This window comes from Lissotriton vulgaris, chromosome 11 (genome assembly GCF_964263255.1).
Source record: "Lissotriton vulgaris chromosome 11, aLisVul1.2, whole genome shotgun sequence".
Lineage (NCBI taxonomy): Eukaryota > Metazoa > Chordata > Amphibia > Caudata > Salamandridae > Lissotriton > Lissotriton vulgaris.
In genome coordinates this window covers 74,595,348-74,622,996 of record NC_141699.1, presented here as the reverse complement: position 1 = coordinate 74,622,996, position 27,649 = coordinate 74,595,348, and the positions used below count along the sequence as shown (strand labels likewise).

At 52.3% G+C, this 27,649-nt stretch overlaps 1 protein-coding gene across 2 annotated transcripts in view; it reads right to left on the bottom strand.

The window, feature by feature from the left end:
- Positions 1 to 27,649, bottom strand: part of PPM1F (protein phosphatase, Mg2+/Mn2+ dependent 1F) — a 177,842-nt gene that overhangs the window by 46,062 nt on the left and 104,131 nt on the right. For both annotated transcript variants that reach the window (XM_086942726.1, XM_086942727.1), the window contains exon 7: positions 25,338 to 25,431. In XM_086942726.1, the coding sequence (XP_086798852.1) occupies positions 25,338 to 25,431 (94 nt within the window). The remainder of the gene's footprint in view (positions 1 to 25,337; positions 25,432 to 27,649) is intronic.

The window sequence follows — 27,649 nt, the reverse complement described above, 5'->3', positions numbered from 1 at the left end:
ATTCAATCAAAGCTTCAAGGCTTCTGAGCGCTAGCCGAGAATTATTTTTTGTGAAGCACTAATCACTGTGGAAGGTGCCCCTGCTATCCCAGATGTGAGAAGTCAGTCTGATATGAAAATAAGCAGTATTTGGAATGAATGTATTTGGCAGGGGGAAGGTGGGGCGGCGCAAGACCGTACTGACGAGTGAACAGGAGCCATTTTGTACCGAGTGATTCTGCCTGTGTGCATGTAGACAAACCAGGCAGCAGCATGAGCATGTGATTCGGTAAAATAACAAGCATTTACAATGCAATGGTTTTGCCTTTGTTAAAGTTAGAGCTATTGGCATTGCTCTTGACACTCTGAAGCTCCACTCTGCATTCTGAAGCTCCACTCTGCACTGAATCTGCACTCTGAAGCTCCACTCTGAAGCTCCACTCTGAAGCTCCACTCTGAAGCTCCACTCTGAAGCTCCACTCTGAAGCTCCACTCTGAAGCTCCACTCTGAATCTGCACTCTGAATCTGCACTCTGAATCTGCACTCTGAATCTCCACTCTGAAGCTCCACTCTGAAGCTCCACTCTGAAGCTCCACTCTGAATCTGCACTCTGAAGCTCCACTCTGAAGCTCCACTCTGAAGCTCCACTCTGCACTCTGAATCTGCACTCTGAATCTGCACTCTGAAGCTCCACTCTGAAGCTCCACTCTGAAGCTCCACTCTGAAGCTCCACTCTGAAGCTCCACTCTGAAGCTCCACTCTGAAGCTCCACTCTGAAGCTCCACTCTGAAGCTCCACTCTGAAGCTCCACTCTGAAGCTCCACTCTGAAGCTCCACTCTGAAGCTCCACTCTGAATCTGCACTCTGAAGCTCCACTCTGAAGCTCCACTCTGAAGCTCCACTCTGAAGCTCCACTCTGAAGCTCCACTCTGAATCTGCACTCTGAAGCTCCACTCTGAATCTGCACTCTGAAGCTCCACTCTGAAGCTCCACTCTGAAGCTCCACTCTGAAGCTGCACTCTGAAGCTCCACTCTGAAGCTCCACTCTGAAGCTCCACTCTGAAGCTCCACTCTGAAGCTCCACTCTGAAGCTCCACTCTGAAGCTCCACTCTGAAGCTCCACTCTGAAGCTCCACTCTGAAGCTCCACTCTGAAGCTCCACTCTGCACTCTGAAGCTCCACTCTGAAGCTCCACTCTGCACTCTGAAGCTCCACTCTGAAGCTCCACTCTGCACTCTGAAGCTCCACTCTGAAGCTCCACTCTGCACTCTGAAGCTCCACTCTGAAGCTCCACTCTGCACTCTGAAGCTCCACTCTGAAGCTCCACTCTGCACTCTGAAGCTCCACTCTGAAGCTCCACTCTGAAGCTCCACTCTGAAGCTCCACTCTGAAGCTCCACTCTGAAGCTCCACTCTGAAGCTCCACTCTGAAGCTCCACTCTGAAGCTCCACTCTGAAGCTCCACTCTGAAGCTCCACTCTGAAGCTCCACTCTGAAGCTCCACTCTGAAGCTCCACTCTGAAGCTCCACTCTCCACTCTGAAGCTCCACTCTGAAGCTCCACTCTCCACTCTGAAGCTCCACTCTGAAGCTCCACTCTCCACTCTGAAGCTCCACTCTGAAGCTCCACTCTCCACTCTGAAGCTCCACTCTGAAGCTCCACTCTCCACTCTGAAGCTCCACTCTCCACTCTGAAGCTCCACTCTCCACTCTGAAGCTCCACTCTGAAGCTCCACTCTGAAGCTCCACTCTGAAGCTCCACTCTGAAGCTCCACTCTGAAGCTCCACTCTGAAGCTCCACTCTGAAGCTCCACTCTGAAGCTCCACTCTGAAGCTCCACTCTGAAGCTCCACTCTGAAGCTCCACTCTGAAGCTCCACTCTGAAGCTCCACTCTGAAGCTCCACTCTGAAGCTCCACTCTGAAGCTCCACTCTGCACTCTGAAGCTCCACTCTGAAGCTCCACTCTGCACTCTGAAGCTCCACTCTGAAGCTCCACTCTCCACTCTGAAGCTCCACTCTGAAGCTCCACTCTCCACTCTGAAGCTCCACTCTGAAGCTCCACTCTCCACTCTGAAGCTCCACTCTGAAGCTCCACTCTCCACTCTGAAGCTCCACTCTGAAGCTCCACTCTCCACTCTGAAGCTCCACTCTGAAGCTCCACTCTCCACTCTCCACTCTGAAGCTCCACTCTGAAGCTCCACTCTCCACTCTGAAGCTCCACTCTGAAGCTCCACTCTCCACTCTGAAGCTCCACTCTGAAGCTCCACTCTGAAGCTCCACTCTGAAGCTCCACTCTGAAGCTCCACTCTGAAGCTCCACTCTGAAGCTCCACTCTGAAGCTCCACTCTGAAGCTCCACTCTGAAGCTCCACTCTGAAGCTCCACTCTGAAGCTCCACTCTGAAGCTCCACTCTGCACTCTGAAGCTCCACTCTGAAGCTCCACTCTGCACTCTGAAGCTCCACTCTGAAGCTCCACTCTGCACTCTGAAGCTCCACTCTGAAGCTCCACTCTGCACTCTGAAGCTCCACTCTGAAGCTCCACTCTGCACTCTGAAGCTCCACTCTGAAGCTCCACTCTGCACTCTGAAGCTCCACTCTGAAGCTCCACTCTGCACTCTGAAGCTCCACTCTGAAGCTCCACTCTGAAGCTCCACTCTGAAGCTCCACTCTGAAGCTCCACTCTGAAGCTCCACTCTGCACTCTGAAGCTCCACTCTGAAGCTCCACTCTGCACTCTGAAGCTCCACTCTGAAGCTCCACTCTGAAGCTCCACTCTGAAGCTCCACTCTGAAGCTCCACTCTGAAGCTCCACTCTGAAGCTCCACTCTGAAGCTCCACTCTGAAGCTCCACTCTGAAGCTCCACTCTGAAGCTCCACTCTGAAGCTCCACTCTGAAGCTCCACTCTGAAGCTCCACTCTGAAGCTCCACTCTGAAGCTCCACTCTGAAGCTCCACTCTGAAGCTCCACTCTGCACTCTGAAGCTCCACTCTGAAGCTCCACTCTGCACTCTGAAGCTCCACTCTGAAGCTCCACTCTGAAGCTCCACTCTGAAGCTCCACTCTGAAGCTCCACTCTGCACTCTGAAGCTCCACTCTGAAGCTCCACTCTCCACTCTGAAGCTCCACTCTGAAGCTCCACTCTGAAGCTCCACTCTGAAGCTCCACTCTGAAGCTCCACTCTGAAGCTCCACTCTGAAGCTCCACTCTGAAGCTCCACTCTGAAGCTCCACTCTGAAGCTCCACTCTGAAGCTCCACTCTGAAGCTCCACTCTGAAGCTCCACTCTGAAGCTCCACTCTGAAGCTCCACTCTGAAGCTCCACTCTGAAGCTCCACTCTGAAGCTCCACTCTGAAGCTCCACTCTGAAGCTCCACTCTGCACTCTGAAGCTCCACTCTGAAGCTCCACTCTGCACTCTGAAGCTCCACTCTGAAGCTCCACTCTGCACTCTGAAGCTCCACTCTGAAGCTCCACTCTGAAGCTCCACTCTGAAGCTCCACTCTGAAGCTCCACTCTGAAGCTCCACTCTGAAGCTCCACTCTGAAGCTCCACTCTGAAGCTCCACTCTGAAGCTCCACTCTGAAGCTCCACTCTGAAGCTCCACTCTGAAGCTCCACTCTGAAGCTCCACTCTGAAGCTCCACTCTGAAGCTCCACTCTGAAGCTCCACTCTGAAGCTGCACTCTGAAGCTCCACTCTGAAGCTCCACTCTGCACTCTGAAGCTCCACTCTGAAGCTCCACTCTGCACTCTGAAGCTCCACTCTGAAGCTCCACTCTCCACTCTGAAGCTCCACTCTGAAGCTCCACTCTCCACTCTGAAGCTCCACTCTCCACTCTGAAGCTCCACTCTGAAGCTCCACTCTGCACTCTGAAGCTCCACTCTGAAGCTCCACTCTGCACTCTGAAGCTCCACTCTGAAGCTCCACTCTCCACTCTGAAGCTCCACTCTGAAGCTCCACTCTCCACTCTGAAGCTCCACTCTGAAGCTCCACTCTCCACTCTGAAGCTCCACTCTGAAGCTCCACTCTCCACTCTGAAGCTCCACTCTGAAGCTCCACTCTCCACTCTGAAGCTCCACTCTGAAGCTCCACTCTCCACTCTGAAGCTCCACTCTGAAGCTCCACTCTCCACTCTGAAGCTCCACTCTGAAGCTCCACTCTCCACTCTGAAGCTCCACTCTGAAGCTCCACTCTGAAGCTCCACTCTGAAGCTCCACTCTGAAGCTCCACTCTGAAGCTCCACTCTGAAGCTCCACTCTGAAGCTCCACTCTGAAGCTCCACTCTGAAGCTCCACTCTGAAGCTCCACTCTGAAGCTCCACTCTGAAGCTCCACTCTGAAGCTCCACTCTGAAGCTCCACTCTGCACTCTGAAGCTCCACTCTGAAGCTCCACTCTGCACTCTGAAGCTCCACTCTGCACTCTGAAGCTCCACTCTGAAGCTCCACTCTGAAGCTCCACTCTGAAGCTCCACTCTGAAGCTCCACTCTGAAGCTCCACTCTGAAGCTCCACTCTGAAGCTCCACTCTGAAGCTCCACTCTGAAGCTCCACTCTGAAGCTCCACTCTGAAGCTCCACTCTGAAGCTCCACTCTGAAGCTCCACTCTGAAGCTCCACTCTGCACTCTGAAGCTCCACTCTGAAGCTCCACTCTGCACTCTGAAGCTCCACTCTGAAGCTCCACTCTGCACTCTGAAGCTCCACTCTGAAGCTCCACTCTGCACTCTGAAGCTCCACTCTGAAGCTCCACTCTGAAGCTCCACTCTGCACTCTGAAGCTCCACTCTGAAGCTCCACTCTGCACTCTGAAGCTCCACTCTGACTCTGCACTCTGAAGCTCCACTCTGAAGCTCCACTCTGAAGCTCCACTCTGCACTCTGAAGCTCCACTCTGAAGCTCCACTCTGAAGCTCCACTCTGAAGCTCCACTCTGAAGCTCCACTCTGAAGCTCCACTCTGAAGCTCCACTCTGAAGCTCCACTCTGAAGCTCCACTCTGAAGCTCCACTCTGAAGCTCCACTCTGAAGCTCTACTCTGAAGCTCTACTCTGAAGCTCCACTCTGAAGCTCCACTCTGCACTCTGAAGCTCCACTCTGCACTCTGAAGCTCCACTCTGAAGCTCCACTCTGAAGCTCCACTCTGAAGCTCCACTCTGAAGCTCCACTCTGAAGCTCCACTCTGAAGCTCCACTCTGAAGCTCCACTCTGAAGCTCCACTCTGAAGCTCCACTCTGAAGCTCCACTCTGAAGCTCCACTCTGCACTCTGAAGCTCCACTCTGAAGCTCCACTCTGCACTCTGAAGCTCCACTCTGAAGCTCCACTCTGCACTCTGAAGCTCCACTCTGAAGCTCCACTCTGAAGCTCCACTCTGCACTCTGAAGCTCCACTCTGAAGCTCCACTCTGCACTCTGAAGCTCCACTCTGACTCTGCACTCTGAAGCTCCACTCTGAAGCTCCACTCTGAAGCTCCACTCTGCACTCTGAAGCTCCACTCTGAAGCTCCACTCTGAAGCTCCACTCTGAAGCTCCACTCTGAAGCTCCACTCTGAAGCTCCACTCTGAAGCTCCACTCTGAAGCTCCACTCTGAAGCTCCACTCTGAAGCTCCACTCTGAAGCTCTACTCTGAAGCTCTACTCTGAAGCTCCACTCTGAAGCTCCACTCTGCACTCTGAAGCTCCACTCTGAAGCTCCACTCTGAAGCTCCACTCTGCACTCTGAAGCTCCACTCTGAAGCTCCACTCTGAAGCTCCACTCTGCACTCTGAAGCTCCACTCTGAAGCTCCACTCTGCACTCTGAAGCTCCACTCTGAAGCTCCACTCTGCACTCTGAAGCTCCACTCTGAAGCTCCACTCTGCACTCTGAAGCTCCACTCTGAAGCTCCACTCTGAAGCTCCACTCTGAAGCTCCACTCTGAAGCTCCACTCTGAAGCTCCACTCTGAAGCTCCACTCTGAAGCTGCACTCTGAAGCTCCACTCTGAAGCTCCACTCTGCACTCTGAAGCTCCACTCTGAAGCTCCACTCTGCACTCTGAAGCTCCACTCTGAAGCTCCACTCTGAAGCTCCACTCTGAAGCTCCACTCTGAAGCTCCACTCTGAAGCTCCACTCTGAAGCTCCACTCTGAAGCTCCACTCTGAAGCTCCACTCTGAAGCTCCACTCTGAAGCTCCACTCTGAAGCTCCACTCTGAAGCTCCACTCTGAAGCTCCACTCTGAAGCTCCACTCTGCACTCTGAAGCTCAACTCTGCACTCTGAAGCTCCACTCTGCACTCTGAAGCTCAACTCTGCACTCTGAAGCTCAACTCTGCACTCTGAAGCTCCACTCTGAAGCTCCACTCTGCACTCTGAAGCTCCACTCTGCACTCTGAAGCTCCACTCTGAAGCTCCACTCTGCACTCTGAAGCTCCACTCTGCACTCTGAAGCTCCACTCTGAAGCTCCACTCTGCACTCTGAAGCTCCACTCTGCACTCTGAAGCTCCACTCTGCACTCTGAAGCTCCACTCTGCACTCTGAAGCTCCACTCTGAAGCTCCACTCTGCACTCTGAAGCTCCACTCTGAAGCTCCACTCTGCACTCTGAAGCTCCACTCTGAAGCTCCACTCTGCACTCTGAAGCTCCACTCTGAAGCTCCACTCTGCACTCTGAAGCTCCACTCTGAAGCTCCACTCTGCACTCTGAAGCTCCACTCTGAAGCTCCACTCTGCACTCTGAAGCTCCACTCTGAAGCTCCACTCTGCACTCTGAAGCTCCACTCTGAAGCTCCACTCTCCACTCTGAAGCTCCACTCTGAAGCTCCACTCTCCACTCTGAAGCTCCACTCTGAAGCTCCACTCTGCACTCTGAAGCTCCACTCTGAAGCTCCACTCTGCACTCTGAAGCTCCACTCTGAAGCTCCACTCTGCACTCTGAAGCTCCACTCTGAAGCTCCACTCTCCACTCTGAAGCTCCACTCTGAAGCTCCACTCTCCACTCTGAAGCTCCACTCTGAAGCTCCACTCTCCACTCTGAAGCTCCACTCTCCACTCTGAAGCTCCACTCTGAAGCTCCACTCTCCACTCTGAAGCTCCACTCTGAAGCTCCACTCTCCACTCTGAAGCTCCACTCTGAAGCTCCACTCTCCACTCTGAAGCTCCACTCTGAAGCTCCACTCTGAAGCTCCACTCTGAAGCTCCACTCTGAAGCTCCACTCTGAAGCTCCACTCTGAAGCTCCACTCTGAAGCTCCACTCTGAAGCTCCACTCTGAAGCTCCACTCTGCACTCTGAAGCTCCACTCTGCACTCTGAAGCTCCACTCTGAAGCTCCACTCTGCACTCTGAAGCTCCACTCTGCACTCTGAAGCTCCACTCTGCACTCTGAAGCTCCACTCTGCACTCTGAAGCTCCACTCTGAAGCTCCACTCTCCACTCTGAAGCTCCACTTTCCAATCTGAAGCTCCACTCTGAAGCTCCACTCTGAAGCTCCACTCTGAAGCTCCACTCTGAAGCTCCACTCTGAAGCTCCACTCTGAAGCTCCACTCTGAAGCTCCACTCTGAAGCTCCACTCTGAAGCTCCACTCTGAAGCTCCACTCTGAAGCTCCACTCTGAAGCTCCACTCTGAAGCTCCACTCTGAAGCTCCACTCTGAAGCTCCACTCTGAAGCTCCACTCTGCACTCTAAAGCTCCACTCTGAAGCTCCACTCTGCACTCTAAAGCTCCACTCTGAAGCTCCACTCTGCACTCTAAAGCTCCACTCTGAAGCTCCACTCTGCACTCTGAAGCTCCACTCTGAAGCTCCACTCTGAAGCTCCACTCTGAAGCTCCACTCTCCACTCTGAAGCTCCACTCTCCACTCTGAAGCTCCACTCTGAAGCTCCACTCTGAAGCTCCACTCTGAAGCTCCACTCTGAAGCTCCACTCTGAAGCTCCACTCTGAAGCTCCACTCTGAAGCTCCACTCTGAAGCTCCACTCTGCACTCTAAAGCTCCACTCTGAAGCTCCACTCTGCACTCTAAAGCTCCACTCTGAAGCTCCACTCTGAAGCTCCACTCTGAAGCTCCACTCTGAAGCTCCACTCTGAAGCTCCACTCTGAAGCTCCACTCTGAAGCTCCACTCTGAAGCTCCACTCTGAAGCTCCACTCTGAAGCTCCACTCTGAAGCTCCACTCTGAAGCTCCACTCTGAAGCTCCACTCTGAAGCTCCACTCTGCACTCTAAAGCTCCACTCTGAAGCTCCACTCTGCACTCTAAAGCTCCACTCTGAAGCTCCACTCTGCACTCTAAAGCTCCACTCTGAAGCTCCACTCTGCACTCTAAAGCTCCACTCTGAAGCTCCACTCTGCACTCTAAAGCTCCACTCTGAAGCTCCACTCTGCACTCTAAAGCTCCACTCTGAAGCTCCACTCTGCACTCTGAAGCTCCACTCTGCACTCTGAAGCTCCACTCTGCACTCTGAAGCTCCACTCTGAAGCTCCACTCTGCACTCTAAAGCTCCACTCTAAAGCTCCACTCTGAAGCTCCACTCTGCACTCTGAAGCTCCACTCTGAAGCTCCACTCTGCACTCTAAAGCTCCACTCTGAAGCTCCACTCTGCACTCTAAAGCTCCACTCTGAAGCTCCACTCTGCACTCTAAAGCTCCACTCTAAAGCTCCACTCTGCACTCTAAAGCTCCACTCTAAAGCTCCACTCTGCACTCTAAAGCTCCACTCTAAAGCTCCACTCTGAAGCTCCACTCTGAAGCTCCACTCTGAAGCTCCACTCTGAAGCTCCACTCTGAAGCTCCACTCTGAAGCTCCACTCTGAAGCTCCACTCTGAAGCTCCACTCTGAAGCTCCACTCTGAAGCTCCACTCTGAAGCTCCACTCTGAAGCTCCACTCTGCACTCTAAAGCTCCACTCTGAAGCTCCACTCTGCACTCTAAAGCTCCACTCTGAAGCTCCACTCTGCACTCTAAAGCTCCACTCTGAAGCTCCACTCTGCACTCTGAAGCTCCACTCTGAAGCTCCACTCTGAAGCTCCACTCTGCACTCTAAAGCTCCACTCTGAAGCTCCACTCTGCACTCTAAAGCTCCACTCTGAAGCTCCACTCTGCACTCTAAAGCTCCACTCTGAAGCTCCACTCTGCACTCTAAAGCTCCACTCTGAAGCTCCACTCTGCACTCTGAAGCTCCACTCTGAAGCTCCACTCTGAAGCTCCACTCTGAAGCTCCACTCTGAAGCTCCACTCTCCACTCTGAAGCTCCACTCTCCACTCTGAAGCTCCACTCTGAAGCTCCACTCTGAAGCTCCACTCTGAAGCTCCACTCTGAAGCTCCACTCTGAAGCTCCACTCTGAAGCTCCACTCTGAAGCTCCACTCTGAAGCTCCACTCTGAAGCTCCACTCTGAAGCTCCACTCTGAAGCTCCACTCTGCACTCTAAAGCTCCACTCTGAAGCTCCACTCTGAAGCTCCACTCTGAAGCTCCACTCTGAAGCTCCACTCTGAAGCTCCACTCTGAAGCTCCACTCTGAAGCTCCACTCTGAAGCTCCACTCTGAAGCTCCACTCTGAAGCTCCACTCTGAAGCTCCACTCTGAAGCTCCACTCTGAAGCTCCACTCTGAAGCTCCACTCTGCACTCTAAAGCTCCACTCTAAAGCTCCACTCTGAAGCTCCACTCTGAAGCTCCACTCTGAAGCTCCACTCTGAAGCTCCACTCTGAAGCTCCACTCTGAAGCTCCACTCTGAAGCTCCACTCTGAAGCTCCACTCTGCACTCTAAAGCTCCACTCTAAAGCTCCACTCTGAAGCTCCACTCTGAAGCTCCACTCTGAAGCTCCACTCTGAAGCTCCACTCTGAAGCTCCACTCTGAAGCTCCACTCTGAAGCTCCACTCTGAAGCTCCACTCTGAAGCTCCACTCTGAAGCTCCACTCTGAAGCTCCACTCTGAAGCTCCACTCTGAAGCTCCACTCTGAAGCTCCACTCTGAAGCTCCACTCTGAAGCTCCACTCTGAAGCTCCACTCTGAAGCTCCACTCTGAAGCTCCACTCTGAAGCTCCACTCTGAAGCTCCACTCTGAAGCTCCACTCTGAAGCTCCACTCTGCACTCTAAAGCTCCACTCTGAAGCTCCACTCTGCACTCTAAAGCTCCACTCTGAAGCTCCACTCTGCACTCTAAAGCTCCACTCTGAAGCTCCACTCTGCACTCTAAAGCTCCACTCTGAAGCTCCACTCTGCACTCTAAAGCTCCACTCTGAAGCTCCACTCTGCACTCTAAAGCTCCACTCTGAAGCTCCACTCTGAAGCTCCACTCTGAAGCTCCACTCTGAAGCTCCACTCTGAAGCTCCACTCTGAAGCTCCACTCTGAAGCTCCACTCTGCACTCTAAAGCTCCACTCTGAAGCTCCACTCTGAAGCTCCACTCTGAAGCTCCACTCTGAAGCTCCACTCTGAAGCTCCACTCTGAAGCTCCACTCTGAAGCTCCACTCTGAAGCTCCACTCTGAAGCTCCACTCTGAAGCTCCACTCTGAAGCTCCACTCTGAAGCTCCACTCTGAAGCTCCACTCTGCACTCTAAAGCTCCACTCTGAAGCTCCACTCTGCACTCTAAAGCTCCACTCTGAAGCTCCACTCTGCACTCTAAAGCTCCACTCTGAAGCTCCACTCTGCACTCTAAAGCTCCACTCTGAAGCTCCACTCTGCACTCTAAAGCTCCACTCTGAAGCTCCACTCTGCACTCTAAAGCTCCACTCTGAAGCTCCACTCTGAAGCTCCACTCTGAAGCTCCACTCTGAAGCTCCACTCTGAAGCTCCACTCTGAAGCTCCACTCTGAAGCTCCACTCTGCACTCTAAAGCTCCACTCTGAAGCTCCACTCTGCACTCTAAAGCTCCACTCTAAAGCTCCACTCTGAAGCTCCACTCTGCACTCTGAAGCTCCACTCTGCACTCTAAAGCTCCACTCTAAAGCTCCACTCTGCACTCTAAAGCTCCACTCTAAAGCTCCACTCTGCACTCTAAAGCTCCACTCTAAAGCTCCACTCTAAAGCTCCACTCTGAAGCTCCACTCTGCACTCTGAAGCTCCACTCTGCACTCTAAAGCTCCACTCTAAAGCTCCACTCTGCACTCTAAAGCTCCACTCTAAAGCTCCACTCTGCACTCTAAAGCTCCACTCTAAAGCTCCACTCTGCACTCTAAAGCTCCACTCTGCACTCTAAAGCTCCACTCTAAAGCTCCACTCTGCACTCTAAAGCTCCACTCTAAAGCTCCACTCTGCACTCTAAAGCTCCACTCTAAAGCTCCACTCTGCACTCTAAAGCTCCACTCTGCACTCTAAAGCTCCACTCTAAAGCTCCACTCTGCACTCTAAAGCTCCACTCTAAAGCTCCACTCTGCACTCTAAAGCTCCACTCTAAAGCTCCACTCTGCACTCTAAAGCTCCACTCTAAAGCTCCACTCTGCACTCTAAAGCTCCACTCTAAAGCTCCACTCTGCACTCTAAAGCTCCACTCTAAAGCTCCACTCTGCACTCTAAAGCTCCACTCTAAAGCTCCACTCTGCACTCTAAAGCTCCACTCTAAAGCTCCACTCTGCACTCTAAAGCTCCACTCTAAAGCTCCACTCTGAAGCTCCACTCTGAAGCTCCACTCTGAAGCTCCACTCTGAAGCTCCACTCTGAAGCTCCACTCTGAAGCTCCACTCTGAAGCTCCACTCTGAAGCTCCACTCTGAAGCTCCACTCTGAAGCTCCACTCTGAAGCTCCACTCTGAAGCTCCACTCTGAAGCTCCACTCTGAAGCTCCACTCTGAAGCTCCACTCTGAAGCTCCACTCTGAAGCTCCACTCTGAAGCTCCACTCTGAAGCTCCACTCTGAAGCTCCACTCTGCACTCTAAAGCTCCACTCTGAAGCTCCACTCTGCACTCTAAAGCTCCACTCTGAAGCTCCACTCTGCACTCTAAAGCTCCACTCTGAAGCTCCACTCTGCACTCTAAAGCTCCACTCTGAAGCTCCACTCTGCACTCTAAAGCTCCACTCTGAAGCTCCACTCTGCACTCTAAAGCTCCACTCTGAAGCTCCACTCTGCACTCTAAAGCTCCACTCTGAAGCTCCACTCTGAAGCTCCACTCTGAAGCTCCACTCTGAAGCTCCACTCTGAAGCTCCACTCTGCACTCTAAGGTTCCACTCTGAAGCTCCACTCTGCACTCTAAAGCTCCACTCTGAAGCTCCACTCTGAAGCTCCACTCTGAAGCTCCACTCTGAAGCTCCACTCTGAAGCTCCACTCTGAAGCTCCACTCTGAAGCTCCACTCTGAAGCTCCACTCTGAAGCTCCACTCTGAAGCTCCACTCTGAAGCTCCACTCTGAAGCTCCACTCTGCACTCTAAAGCTCCACTCTGAAGCTCCACTCTGCACTCTAAAGCTCCACTCTGAAGCTCCACTCTGCACTCTAAAGCTCCACTCTGAAGCTCCACTCTGCACTCTAAAGCTCCACTCTGAAGCTCCACTCTGCACTCTAAAGCTCCACTCTGAAGCTCCACTCTGCACTCTAAAGCTCCACTCTGAAGCTCCACTCTGCACTCTAAAGCTCCACTCTGAAGCTCCACTCTGCACTCTAAAGCTCCACTCTGAAGCTCCACTCTGCACTCTAAAGCTCCACTCTGAAGCTCCACTCTGCACTCTAAAGCTCCACTCTGAAGCTCCACTCTGCACTCTAAAGCTCCACTCTGAAGCTCCACTCTGCACTCTAAAGCTCCACTCTGAAGCTCCACTCTGCACTCTAAAGCTCCACTCTGCACTCTAAAGCTCCACTCTGCACTCTAAAGCTCCACTCTGCACTCTAAAGCTCCACTCTGCACTCTAAAGCTCCACTCTGAAGCTCCACTCTGCACTCTAAAGCTCCACTCTGAAGCTCCACTCTGCACTCTAAAGCTCCACTCTGAAGCTCCACTCTGCACTCTAAAGCTCCACTCTGAAGCTCCACTCTGCACTCTAAAGCTCCACTCTGAAGCTCCACTCTGAAGCTCCACTCTGCACTCTAAAGCTCCACTCTGAAGCTCCACTCTGCACTCTAAAGCTCCACTCTGAAGCTCCACTCTGAAGCTCCACTCTGAAGCTCCACTCTGAAGCTCCACTCTGAAGCTCCACTCTGAAGCTCCACTCTGCACTCTGAAGCTCCACTCTGAAGCTCCACTCTGAAGCTCCACTCTGAAGCTCCACTCTGAAGCTCCACTCTGAAGCTCCACTCTGAAGCTCCACTCTGAAGCTCCACTCTGAAGCTCCACTCTGAAGCTCCACTCTGAAGCTCCACTCTGAAGCTCCACTCTGAAGCTCCACTCTGAAGCTCCACTCTGAAGCTCCACTCTGAAGCTCCACTCTGAAGCTCCACTCTGAAGCTCCACTCTGAAGCTCCACTCTGCACTCTGAAGCTCCACTCTGAAGCTCCACTCTGCACTCTGAAGCTCCACTCTGAAGCTCCACTCTGCACTCTGAAGCTCCACTCTGAAGCTCCACTCTGCACTCTGAAGCTCCACTCTGAAGCTCCACTCTGAAGCTCCACTCTGAAGCTCCACTCTGAAGCTCCACTCTGAAGCTCCACTCTGAAGCTCCACTCTGAAGCTCCACTCTGAAGCTCCACTCTGAAGCTCCACTCTGAAGCTCCACTCTGAAGCTGCACTCTGAAGCTGCACTCTGAAGCTGCACTCTGAAGCTCCACTCTGCACTCTGAAGCTCCACTCTGCACTCTGAAGCTCCACTCTGCACTCTGAAGCTCCACTCTGCACTCTGAAGCTCCACTCTGAAGCTCCACTCTGCACTCTGAAGCTCCACTCTGAAGCTCCACTCTGCACTCTGAAGCTCCACTCTGAAGCTCCACTCTCCACTCTAAAGCTCCACTCTGAAGCTCCACTCTGCACTCTAAAGCTCCACTCTGAAGCTCCACTCTGCACTCTGAAGCTCCACTCTGAAGCTCCACTCTGCACTCTAAAGCTCCACTCTGAAGCTCCACTCTGCACTCTAAAGCTCCACTCTGAAGCTCCACTCTGCACTCTAAAGCTCCACTCTGCACTCTAAAGCTCCACTCTGCACTCTAAAGCTCCACTCTGCACTCTAAAGCTCCACTCTGCACTCTAAAGCTCCACTCTGCACTCTAAAGCTCCACTCTGAAGCTCCACTCTGCACTCTAAAGCTCCACTCTGAAGCTCCACTCTGCACTCTAAAGCTCCACTCTGAAGCTCCACTCTGCACTCTAAAGCTCCACTCTGAAGCTCCACTCTGAAGCTCCACTCTGCACTCTAAAGCTCCACTCTGAAGCTCCACTCTGCACTCTAAAGCTCCACTCTGAAGCTCCACTCTGAAGCTCCACTCTGCACTCTGAAGCTCCACTCTGAAGCTCCACTCTGCACTCTGAAGCTCCACTCTGAAGCTCCACTCTGCACTCTGAAGCTCCACTCTGAAGCTCCACTCTGAAGCTCCACTCTGAAGCTCCACTCTGAAGCTCCACTCTGAAGCTCCACTCTGAAGCTCCACTCTGAAGCTCCACTCTGAAGCTCCACTCTGAAGCTCCACTCTGAAGCTCCACTCTGAAGCTCCACTCTGAAGCTCCACTCTGAAGCTGCACTCTGAAGCTCCACTCTGCACTCTGAAGCTCCACTCTGCACTCTGAAGCTCCACTCTGCACTCTGAAGCTCCACTCTGAAGCTCCACTCTCCACTCTGAAGCTCCACTCTGAAGCTCCACTCTGCACTCTAAAGCTCCACTCTGAAGCTCCACTCTGCACTCTAAAGCTCCACTCTGAAGCTCCACTCTGCACTCTGAAGCTCCACTCTGAAGCTCCACTCTGCACTCTAAAGCTCCACTCTGAAGCTCCACTCTGCACTCTAAAGCTCCACTCTGAAGCTCCACTCTGCACTCTAAAGCTCCACTCTGAAGCTCCACTCTGCACTCTAAAGCTCCACTCTGCACTCTAAAGCTCCACTCTGCACTCTAAAGCTCCACTCTGCACTCTAAAGCTCCACTCTGCACTCTAAAGCTCCACTCTGCACTCTAAAGCTCCACTCTGCACTCTAAAGCTCCACTCTGAAGCTCCACTCTGCACTCTAAAGCTCCACTCTGAAGCTCCACTCTGCACTCTAAAGCTCCACTCTGAAGCTCCACTCTGAAGCTCCACTCTGCACTCTAAAGCTCCACTCTGAAGCTCCACTCTGCACTCTAAAGCTCCACTCTGAAGCTCCACTCTGAAGCTCCACTCTGCACTCTAAAGCTCCACTCTGAAGCTCCACTCTGCACTCTAAAGCTCCACTCTGAAGCTCCACTCTGAAGCTCCACTCTGAAGCTCCACTCTGAAGCTCCACTCTGAAGCTCCACTCTGAAGCTCCACTCTGAAGCTCCACTCTGAAGCTCCACTCTGAAGCTCCACTCTGAAGCTCCACTCTGAAGCTCCACTCTGCACTCTGAAGCTCCACTCTGAAGCTCCACTCTGCACTCTGAAGCTCCACTCTGAAGCTCCACTCTGCACTCTGAAGCTCCACTCTGAAGCTCCACTCTGCACTCTGAAGCTCCACTCTGAAGCTCCACTCTGAAGCTCCACTCTGAAGCTCCACTCTGAAGCTCCACTCTGAAGCTCCACTCTGAAGCTCCACTCTGAAGCTCCACTCTGAAGCTCCACTCTGAAGCTCCACTCTGAAGCTCCACTCTGAAGCTCCACTCTGAAGCTCCACTCTGAAGCTCCACTCTGAAGCTCCACTCTGCACTCTGAAGCTCCACTCTGCACTCTGAAGCTCCACTCTGCATTCTGAAGCTCCACTCTGAAGCTCCACTCTGCACTCTGAAGCTCCACTCTGAAGCTCCACTCTCCACTCTGAAGCTCCACTCTGAAGCTCCACTCTCCACTCTGAAGCTCCACTCTGAAGCTCCACTCTCCACTCTGAAGCTCCACTCTGAAGCTCCACTCTCCACTCTGAAGCTCCACTCTGAAGCTCCACTCTCCACTCTGAAGCTCCACTCTGAAGCTCCACTCTCCACTCTGAAGCTCCACTCTGAAGCTCCACTCTCCACTCTGAAGCTCCACTCTGAAGCTCCACTCTCCACTCTGAAGCTCCACTCTCCACTCTGAAGCTCCACTCTGAAGCTCCACTCTGAAGCTCCACTCTGAAGCTCCACTCTGAAGCTCCACTCTGAAGCTCCACTCTGAAGCTCCACTCTGAAGCTCCACTCTGAAGCTCCACTCTGAAGCTCCACTCTGCACTCTGAAGCTCCAATCTGCACTCTGAAGCTCCACTCTGCACTCTGAAGCTCCACTCTGCACTCTGAAGCTCCACTCTGAAGCTCCACTCTGCACTCTGAAGCTCCACTCTGAAGCTCCACTCTCCACTCTGAAGCTCCACTCTGAAGCTCCACTCTCCACTCTGAAGCTCCACTCTGAAGCTCCACTCTCCACTCTGAAGCTCCACTCTGAAGCTCCACTCTCCACTCTGAAGCTCCACTCTGAAGCTCCACTCTCCACTCTGAAGCTCCACTCTGAAGCTCCACTCTCCACTCTGAAGCTCCACTCTGAAGCTCCACTCTCCACTCTGAAGCTCCACTCTGAAGCTCCACTCTCCACTCTGAAGCTCCACTCTGAAGCTCCACTCTGAAGCTCCACTCTGCACTCTGAAGCTCCACTCTGAAGCTCCACTCTGCACTCTGAAGCTCCACTCTGAAGCTCCACTCTGAAGCTCCACTCTGAAGCTCCACTCTGAAGCTCCACTCTGAAGCTCCACTCTGAAGCTCCACTCTGAAGCTCCACTCTGCACTCTAAAGCTCCACTCTGAAGCTCCACTCTGCACTCTAAAGCTCCACTCTGAAGCTCCACTCTGCACTCTAAAGCTCCACTCTGAAGCTCCACTCTGCACTCTAAAGCTCCACTCTGAAGCTCCACTCTGCACTCTAAAGCTCCACTCTGAAGCTCCACTCTGAAGCTCCACTCTGAAGCTCCACTCTGAAGCTCCACTCTGAAGCTCCACTCTGAAGCTCCACTCTGAAGCTCCACTCTGAAGCTCCACTCTGAAGCTCCACTCTGAAGCTCCACTCTGAAGCTCCACTCTGAAGCTCCACTCTGAAGCTCCACTCTGAAGCTCCACTCTGAAGCTCCACTCTGAAGCTCCACTCTGAAGCTCCACTCTGAAGCTCCACTCTGAAGCTCCACTCTGAAGCTCCACTCTGAAGCTCCACTCTGAAGCTCCACTCTGAAGCTCCACTCTGAAGCTCCACTCTGAAGCTCCACTCTGAAGCTCCACTCTGAAGCTCCACTCTGAAGCTCCACTCTGAAGCTCCACTCTGAAGCTCCACTCTGAAGCTCCACTCTGAAGCTCCACTCTGAAGCTCCACTCTGAAGCTCCACTCTGAAGCTCCACTCTGAAGCTCCACTCTGAAGCTCCACTCTGAAGCTCCACTCTGAAGCTCCACTCTGCACTCTGAAGCTCCACTCTGAAGCTCCACTCTGCACTCTGAAGCTCCACTCTGAAGCTCCACTCTGCACTCTGAAGCTCCACTCTGAAGCTCCACTCTCCACTCTGAAGCTCCACTCTGAAGCTCCACTCTCCACTCTGAAGCTCCACTCTGAAGCTCCACTCTCCACTCTGAAGCTCCACTCTGAAGCTCCACTCTCCACTCTGAAGCTCCACTCTGAAGCTCCACTCTCCACTCTGAAGCTCCACTCTGAAGCTCCACTCTCCACTCTGAAGCTCCACTCTGAAGCTCCACTCTCCACTCTGAAGCTCCACTCTGAAGCTCCACTCTGAAGCTCCACTCTGAAGCTCCACTCTGAAGCTCCACTCTGAAGCTCCACTCTGAAGCTCCACTCTGAAGCTCCACTCTGCACTCTGAAGCTCCACTCTGCACTCTGAAGCTCCACTCTGCACTCTGAAGCTCCACTCTGCACTCTGAAGCTCCACTCTGCACTCTGAAGCTCCACTCTGAAGCTCCACTCTGCACTCTGAAGCTCCACTCTGAAGCTCCACTCTGCACTCTGAAGCTCCACTCTGAAGCTCCACTCTCCACTCTGAAGCTCCACTCTCCACTCTGAAGCTCCACTCTGAAGCTCCACTCTCCACTCTGAAGCTCCACTCTGAAGCTCCACTCTCCACTCTGAAGCTCCACTCTGAAGCTCCACTCTCCACTCTGAAGCTCCACTCTGAAGCTCCACTCTCCACTCTGAAGCTCCACTCTGAAGCTCCACTCTGAAGCTCCACTCTGAAGCTCCACTCTGAAGCTCCACTCTGCACTCTGAAGCTCCACTCTGAAGCTCCACTCTGCACTCTGAAGCTCCACTCTGAAGCTCCACTCTGCACTCTGAAGCTCCACTCTGAAGCTCCACTCTGCACTCTGAAGCTCCACTCTGAAGCTCCACTCTGCACTCTGAAGCTCCACTCTGAAGCTCCACTCTGCACTCTGAAGCTCCACTCTGAAGCTCCACTCTGCACTCTGAAGCTCCACTCTGAAGCTCCACTCTCCACTCTGAAGCTCCACTCTGAAGCTCCACTCTCCACTCTGAAGCTCCACTCTCCACTCTGAAGCTCCACTCTCCACTCTGAAGCTCCACTCTCCACTCTGAAGCTCCACTCTGAAGCTCCACTCTGAAGCTCCACTCTGAAGCTCCACTCTGAAGCTCCACTCTGAAGCTCCACTCTGAAGCTCCACTCTGAAGCTCCACTCTGAAGCTCCACTCTGAAGCTCCACTCTGAAGCTCCACTCTGAAGCTCCACTCTGAAGCTCCACTCTGAAGCTCCACTCTGAAGCTGCACTCTGAAGCTCCACTCTGCACTCTGAAGCTCCACTCTGCACTCTGAAGCTCCACTCTGCACTCTGAAGCTCCACTCTGCACTCTGAAGCTCCACTCTGAAGCTCCACTCTGAAGCTCCACTCTGAAGCTCCACTCTGAAGCTCCACTCTGAAGCTCCACTCTGAAGCTCCACTCTGAAGCTCCACTCTGAAGCTCCACTCTGAAGCTCCACTCTGAAGCTCCACTCTGAAGCTCCACTCTGCAGCTCCACTCTGCAGCTCCACTCTGAAGCTCCACTCTGAAGCTCCACTCTGAAGCTCCACTCTGAAGCTCCACTCTGAAGCTCCACTCTGAAGCTCCACTCTGAAGCTCCACTCTGAAGCTCCACTCTGAAGCTCCACTCTGAAGCTCCACTCTGAAGCTCCACTCTGAAGCTCCACTCTGCACTCTGAAGCTCCACTCTGCACTCTGAAGCTCCACTCTGAAGCTCCACTCTGAAGCTCCACTCTGAAGCTCCACTCTGAAGCTCCACTCTGAAGCTCCACTCTGAAGCTCCACTCTGAAGCTCCACTCTGAAGCTCCACTCTGCACTCTGAAGCTCCACTCTGCACTCTGAAGCTCCACTCTGCACTCTGAAGCTCCACTCTGCACTCTGAAGCTCCACTCTGCACTCTGAAGCTCCACTCTGCACTCTGAAGCTCCACTCTGAAGCTCCACTCTGCACTCTGAAGCTCCACTCTGCACTCTGAAGCTCCACTCTGCACTCTGAAGCTCCACTCTGAAGCTCCACTCTGCACTCTGAAGCTCCACTCTGAAGCTCCACTCTGCACTCTGAAGCTCCACTCTGAAGCTCCACTCTGCACTCTGAAGCTCCACTCTGAAGCTCCACTCTGCACTCTGAAGCTCCACTCTGAAGCTCCACTCTGCACTCTGAAGCTCCACTCTGAAGCTCCACTCTGCACTCTGAAGCTCCACTCTGAAGCTCCACTCTGCACTCTGAAGCTCCACTCTGAAGCTCCACTCTGAAGCTCCACTCTGAAGCTCCACTCTGAAGCTCCACTCTGAAGCTCCACTCTGAAGCTCCACTCTGAAGCTCCACTCTGAAGCTCCACTCTGCACTCTGAAGCTCCACTCTGAAGCTCCACTCTGCACTCTGAAGCTCCACTCTGAAGCTCCACTCTGAAGCTCCACTCTGAAGCTCCACTCTGAAGCTCCACTCTGAAGCTCCACTCTGAAGCTCCACTCTGAAGCTCCACTCTGAAGCTCCACTCTGAAGCTCCACTCTGCACTCTGAAGCTCCACTCTGCACTCTGAAGCTCCACTCTGCACTCTGAAGCTCCACTCTGCACTCTGAAGCTCCACTCTGCACTCTGAAGCTCCACTCTGAAGCTCCACTCTGCACTCTGAAGCTCCACTCTGCACTCTGAAGCTCCACTCTGCACTCTGAAGCTCCACTCTGCACTCTGAAGCTCCACTCTGCACTCTGAAGCTCCACTCTGCACTCTGAAGCTCCACTCTGAAGCTCCACTCTGCACTCTGAAGCTCCACTCTGAAGCTCCACTCTGCACTCTGAAGCTCCACTCTGAAGCTCCACTCTGCACTCTGAAGCTCCACTCTGAAGCTCCACTCTGCACTCTGAAGCTCCACTCTGAAGCTCCACTCTGCACTCTGAAGCTCCACTCTGAAGCTCCACTCTCCACTCTGAAGCTCCACTCTGAAGCTCCACTCTCCACTCTGAAGCTCCACTCTGAAGCTCCACTCTGAAGCTCCACTCTGAAGCTCCACTCTGAAGCTCCACTCTGAAGCTCCACTCTGAAGCTCCACTCTGAAGCTCCACTCTGAAGCTCCACTCTGAAGCTCCACTCTGAAGCTCCACTCTGAAGCTCCACTCTGCACTCTGAAGCTCCACTCTGAAGCTCCACTCTGCACTCTGAAGCTCCACTCTGAAGCTCCACTCTGCACTCTGAAGCTCCACTCTGAAGCTCCACTCTGCACTCTGAAGCTCCACTCTGAAGCTCCACTCTGCACTCTGAAGCTCCACTCTGAAGCTCCACTCTGAAGCTCCACTCTGAAGCTCCACTCTGCACTCTAAAGCTCCACTCTAAAGCTCCACTCTGAAGCTCCACTCTGAAGCTCCACTCTGCACTCTAAAGCTCCACTCTAAAGCTCCACTCTAAAGCTCCACTCTGCACTCTAAAGCTCCACTCTGAAGCTCCACTCTGCACTCTAAAGCTCCACTCTGAAGCTCCACTCTGCACTCTGAAGCTCCACTCTGCACTCTGAAGCTCCACTCTGCACTCTGAAGCTCCACTCTGCACTCTGAAGCTCCACTCTGCACTCTGAAGCTCCACTCTGAAGCTCCACTCTGCACTCTAAAGCTCCACTCTAAAGCTCCACTCTGAAGCTCCACTCTGCACTCTAAAGCTCCACTCTAAAGCTCCACTCTGAAGCTCCACTCTGCACTCTAAAGCTCCACTCTAAAGCTCCACTCTGCACTCTAAAGCTCCACTCTAAAGCTCCACTCTGCACTCTAAAGCTCCACTCTAAAGCTCCACTCTGCACTCTAAAGCTCCACTCTAAAGCTCCACTCTAAAGCTCCACTCTAAAGCTCCACTCTAAAGCTCCACTCTAAAGCTCCACTCTGAAGCTCCACTCTGAAGCTCCACTCTGAAGCTCCACTCTGAAGCTCCACTCTGAAGCTCCACTCTGCACTCTAAAGCTCCACTCTAAAGCTCCACTCTGCACTCTAAAGCTCCACTCTAAAGCTCCACTCTGAAGCTCCACTCTGAAGCTCCACTCTGCACTCTAAAGCTCCACTCTAAAGCTCCACTCTGAAGCTCCACTCTGCACTCTAAAGCTCCACTCTAAAGCTCCACTCTGCACTCTAAAGCTCCACTCTAAAGCTCCACTCTGCACTCTAAAGCTCCACTCTAAAGCTCCACTCTGCACTCTAAAGCTCCACTCTAAAGCTCCACTCTGCACTCTAAAGCTCCACTCTAAAGCTCCACTCTAAAGCTCCACTCTAAAGCTCCACTCTAAAGCTCCACTCTGAAGCTCCACTCTGAAGCTCCACTCTGAAGCTCCACTCTGCACTCTAAAGCTCCACTCTAAAGCTCCACTCTGCACTCTAAAGCTCCACTCTAAAGCTCCACTCTGAAGCTCCACTCTGCACTCTAAAGCTCCACTCTAAAGCTCCACTCTGAAGCTCCACTCTGCACTCTAAAGCTCCACTCTAAAGCTCCACTCTGCACTCTAAAGCTCCACTCTAAAGCTCCACTCTGCACTCTAAAGCTCCACTCTAAAGCTCCACTCTGCACTCTAAAGCTCCACTCTAAAGCTCCACTCTGCACTCTAAAGCTCCACTCTAAAGCTCCACTCTGCACTCTAAAGCTCCACTCTAAAGCTCCACTCTGCACTCTGAAGCTCCACTCTGAAGCTCCACTCTGAAGCTCCACTCTGAAGCTCCACTCTGAAGCTCCACTCTGAAGCTCCACTCTGAAGCTCCACTCTGAAGCTCCACTCTGAAGCTCCACTCTGAAGCTCCACTCTGAAGCTCCACTCTGAAGCTCCACTCTGAAGCTCCACTCTGAAGCTCCACTCTGAAGCTCCACTCTGAAGCTCCACTCTGAAGCTCCACTCTGAAGCTCCACTCTGCACTCTAAAGCTCCACTCTGAAGCTCCACTCTGCACTCTAAAGCTCCACTCTGAAGCTCCACTCTGCACTCTAAAGCTCCACTCTGAAGCTCCACTCTGCACTCTAAAGCTCCACTCTGAAGCTCCACTCTGCACTCTAAAGCTCCACTCTGAAGCTCCACTCTGCACTCTAAAGCTCCACTCTGAAGCTCCACTCTGCACTCTAAAGCTCCACTCTGAAGCTCCACTCTGCACTCTGAAGCTCCACTCTGAAGCTCCACTCTGCACTCTGAAGCTCCACTCTGAAGCTCCACTCTGAAGCTCCACTCTGCACTCTAAAGCTCCACTCTAAAGCTCCACTCTGCACTCTAAAGCTGCACTCTGAAGCTCCACTCTGAAGCTCCACTCTGAAGCTCCACTCTGAAGCTCCACTCTGAAGCTCCACTCTGAAGCTCCACTCTGAAGCTCCACTCTGAAGCTCCACTCTGAAGCTCCACTCTGCACTCTAAAGCTCCACTCTGAAGCTCCACTCTGAAGCTCCACTCTGCACTCTAAAGCTCCACTCTGAAGCTCCACTCTGCACTCTAAAGCTCCACTCTGAAGCTCCACTCTGCACTCTAAAGCTCCACTCTGAAGCTCCACTCTGCACTCTAAAGCTCCACTCTAAAGCTCCACTCTGCACTCTAAAGCTGCACTCTGAAGCTCCACTCTGAAGCTCCACTCTGAAGCTCCACTCTGAAGCTCCACTCTGAAGCTCCACTCTGAAGCTCCACTCTGAAGCTCCACTCTGAAGCTCCACTCTGAAGCTCCACTCTGAAGCTCCACTCTGCACTCTAAAGCTCCACTCTGAAGCTCCACTCTGAAGCTCCACTCTGCACTCTAAAGCTCCACTCTGAAGCTCCACTCTGCACTCTAAAGCTCCACTCTGAAGCTCCACTCTGCACTCTAAAGCTCCACTCTGAAGCTCCACTCTGCACTCTAAAGCTCCACTCTGAAGCTCCACTCTGCACTCTAAAGCTCCACTCTGAAGCTCCACTCTGCACTCTAAAGCTCCACTCTGAAGCTCCACTCTGCACTCTAAAGCTCCACTCTGAAGCTCCACTCTGCACTCTAAAGCTCCACTCTGAAGCTCCACTCTGCACTCTAAAGCTCCACTCTGAAGCTCCACTCTGCACTCTAAAGCTCCACTCTGAAGCTCCACTCTGCACTCTAAAGCTCCACTCTGAAGCTCCACTCTGAAGCTCCACTCTGAAGCTCCACTCTGAAGCTCCACTCTGAAGCTCCACTCTGAAGCTCCACTCTGAAGCTCCACTCTGCACTCTAAAGCTCCACTCTGAAGCTCCACTCTGCACTCTAAAGCTCCACTCTGAAGCTCCACTCTGCACTCTAAAGCTCCACTCTGAAGCTCCACTCTGAAGCTCCACTCTGCACTCTGAAGCTCCACTCTGAAGCTCCACTCTGAAGCTCCACTCTGAAGCTCCACTCTGAAGCTCCACTCTGAAGCTCCACTCTGAAGCTCCACTCTGAAGCTCCACTCTGAAGCTCCACTCTGAAGCTCCACTCTGAAGCTCCACTCTGAAGCTCCACTCTGCACTCTAAAGCTCCACTCTGAAGCTCCACTCTGCACTCTAAAGCTCCACTCTGAAGCTCCACTCTGCACTCTAAAGCTCCACTCTGAAGCTCCACTCTGCACTCTAAAGCTCCACTCTGAAGCTCCACTCTGCACTCTAAAGCTCCACTCTGAAGCTCCACTCTGCACTCTAAAGCTCCACTCTGAAGCTCCACTCTGCACTCTAAAGCTCCACTCTGAAGCTCCACTCTGCACTCTGAAGCTCCACTCTGAAGCTCCACTCTGCACTCTGAAGCTCCACTCTGAAGCTCCACTCTGCACTCTGAAGCTCCACTCTGAAGCTCCACTCTGAAGCTCCACTCTGAAGCTCCACTCTGAAGCTCCACTCTGAAGCTCCACTCTGAAGCTCCACTCTGAAGCTCCACTCTGAAGCTCCACTCTGAAGCTCCACTCTGCACTCTAAAGCTCCACTCTGAAGCTCCACTCTGAAGCTCCACTCTGAAGCTCCACTCTGAAGCTCCACTCTGAAGCTCCACTCTGAAGCTCCACTCTGAAGCTCCACTCTGCACTCTAAAGCTCCACTCTGAAGCTCCACTCTGCACTCTAAAGCTCCACTCTGAAGCTCCACTCTGCACTCTAAAGCTCCACTCTGAAGCTCCACTCTGCACTCTAAAGCTCCACTCTGAAGCTCCACTCTAAAGCTCCACTCTGAAGCTCCACTCTGAAGCTCCACTCTGAAGCTCCACTCTGAAGCTCCACTCTGAAGCTCCACTCTGAAGCTCCACTCTGAAGCTCCACTCTGAAGCTCCACTCTGAAGCTCCACTCTGAAGCTCCACTCTGCACTCTGAACGGTCAGACTCCAAAAATCGGCCCTCATCACAATAGTATTATTTCACCTGCGTGAATATAAGTCTTTGAAATTCTGGCCAGTGGTAATACACACAAGTAATATAAAATTGTTGTTCCAAAGAGCATTAAATGGAAATAAAACAAGTACCAGATCCATTGACGCCTGCACCTTAAAAGCGAAACTGACTGAAGCAAGCGCCAGGGCCACGTTGAAAAAAAAAGCCACACACATTAGATGCAGTCAAGGCGCGCTCACGAGGTCAGAAGGCACTCCACATGAACAACTACCAGACACATTGACGCCTGCACTTGCAAAGTGAAATGAAACAAAGTGAAACTGACTAAAGGAAGCGCATGGCCCATTAGATGCAGTCAAGGCCCGCTCACGAGGTCAAATCTCCAAAGGAGAAGCTCGTGACAGCCTGACTACAGCAGAAAAAGCTCGTAACAGTCTGATGTCCACACCATTCCCAGAAAAGTGGCAACATAAGTTGTCTCGCATAGACAGCAAAAGCTTTGCTTTTGCTTTCGTCTAGGCGAGACCTAAAAACAATGACTATTCCTGGATGCCACATAGTTATTTGTTGGATTTCTACTTGCCAATAGCCCTTGAGACAGCCAGAGTCCCGTTCACCCTCCAGCATCCCATGTATGCTACACAGCCGCCGAGTTCCTCAATCCGTCTTCTTTCATCCTAGAAGATTGAGATACATATATTAACTTTTTTACAGCAGGAGCACAGAATATAGCCGTACCTATCAAATCATATTTAGTTTTGCATGTGTGATCAGTCATTTGCAGAAAGGAGTCGTTTCTGTCCTGTAACTCCAGTTCTGTAGTAGGGGTATCTATGTTATAGTCATAATCTAGTGAATGGTCTCGCTCAGGAGCGTGGACCCAGGAGCAATCAAAAATATTCTCTTAAATTGTCAAAAAATGCAGACCTGCACAGACAAATTAAGAGAGAATTTAAAGACAGATCATGCAGCCTATATCCACAGGCTACACTGTCCATTACTTCAACTAGAAATTCCATTAAAAACCACAAACAGCAAAGCCTGTCCAGTTTTTCCTCACAGAGAAAACTTCCCTTTACTCACAAAAGCCTCTGGAATTATAGAGATGACGGGGTGGACAGGCAAGCCCCATAGGCTGCCATTATGTGGATCAGACAGGGATACTGGGCCTTTAAGAAAACTTTCCAGAACACTCTCAGTATCCCAGAATGCACAGCAGGTCCCCTTTTACTTTCAGTTCTTTTTGAAGGCGTGGTAGCATTCCTTACATGAATATCTTTCTCCACCGGGGAGGAGGGCTGGCGCTTAGGACTATAACAGAGTACCCCTACTACAGAACTGGAGTTACAGGGCAGAAACTACTCCTTCTGTAGTAGGTGATCTCTGTGTATGGTCATAATCTAGTGAATAGAATGGCAAGCTCATCCCCACAGCAAAGCGGCGGTGGAGAATAAGAGAAATAACACCACTACTATGCGAACAGTCCGTAATGCTTAGCAAAGGTATGGACCGACTTCCAAGTGGCCGCCTTGCAGATTTCTCCAATGGGAACATTACGTAGCAAAGCAGTCGTGGCAGCTTTGCCCCTGGTGGAATGAGCCTTAGGTTTACCCCCTAAGGTCTTATTAGCCTTCTGGTAACACAATTGTATACAGGACACAATCCACCTCGAAATGGACTGTTTAGAGGTAGCAAGACTGGTCCTGACTGATCCATAATTGATAAACAATTGGTCTGACCTACGAATATCTTTGGTTTTATCCAGATAACATTTCAACACCCTCCTAACATCCAGGGAATGTAGAGACCTTTCCGCTGTAGATGAAGGATTCTGAAAAAACGTTTGTAAAGTTATGGTCTGGTTAACATGGAAATCAGAGATAACCTTTGGAAGAAATTTAGAGTGAGTACGCGTAACAACCTTAGCAGCATGAAATACAGTATAAGGTTCTTGGCAACACAACGCCTGAATTTCACTCACCCTGCGTGCTGATGTAATGGCCACGAGGAACACCGCCTTCCAGGACAGGTGCTGCAACAAAGCCTTATGAATCGGTTCAAAAGGCTCCTTCATCAATCTGGACAGCATCACATTCAATTCCCATGAAGGCGAAGGAAGCCGTACAGGAGGGAACACTTTCTTCAAGCCTTCCAAAAAGTCCTTGATCACAGGGATCTGGAAGAAGGAGGTCTGAAAAGGGCATGTCCTGTAGGCAGTCAGCGCAGCGAGATGAACCTTAATGGAATGAAAATTAAGGCAAGACTGCGCCAAATGTAACAGATATGGAAGGATGACATCTTCCTTACATGTCGTTGGATCATAGTTCTTGGACTTGCACCAGATGCAGAATCTCTTCCACTTGTAAGCATAAGAAGTCCTAGTAGAAGGGCGCTTAACCTCCTTCAGTATGTCCATACAATCGTCAGAAAGATTCATATGGCCATATCTCAGGAGCCATGCCGCCAAACTCAAAGACGAGAGGTTGGGGTGCACCATCTGCCCCCGAACTTCGTGAGAAGGTCCGGCCGGCACGGCAGCCGTATGTGAGGAAGGAGAGACCGGTGAAGCAGGTCCGTGAACCACCACTGCCTGGGCCATTCTGGGGCAACCAGGATCATCCGTGCCCTGGACTGGGACAGCTTGATGAGCACCGCCGGAATCAGGGGAATGGGTGGAAAAGCGTACAGAAAGCGGTTCGACCAGTTGATCCATAGTGCATTCCCCAGCGTCCCCTGCTGGTTATACCTGGATGCGAAGTCTCGGCATTTGCTGTTTTCGGCGGTGGTGAACAGATCTACATCTGGAGTCCCCCACCTTGCGAAGACTTCTCCTAGTACTTAGTCGTTTATGACCCATTCGTGGTTTTCCTGAATCAGTCTGCTCAGTGCGTCCGC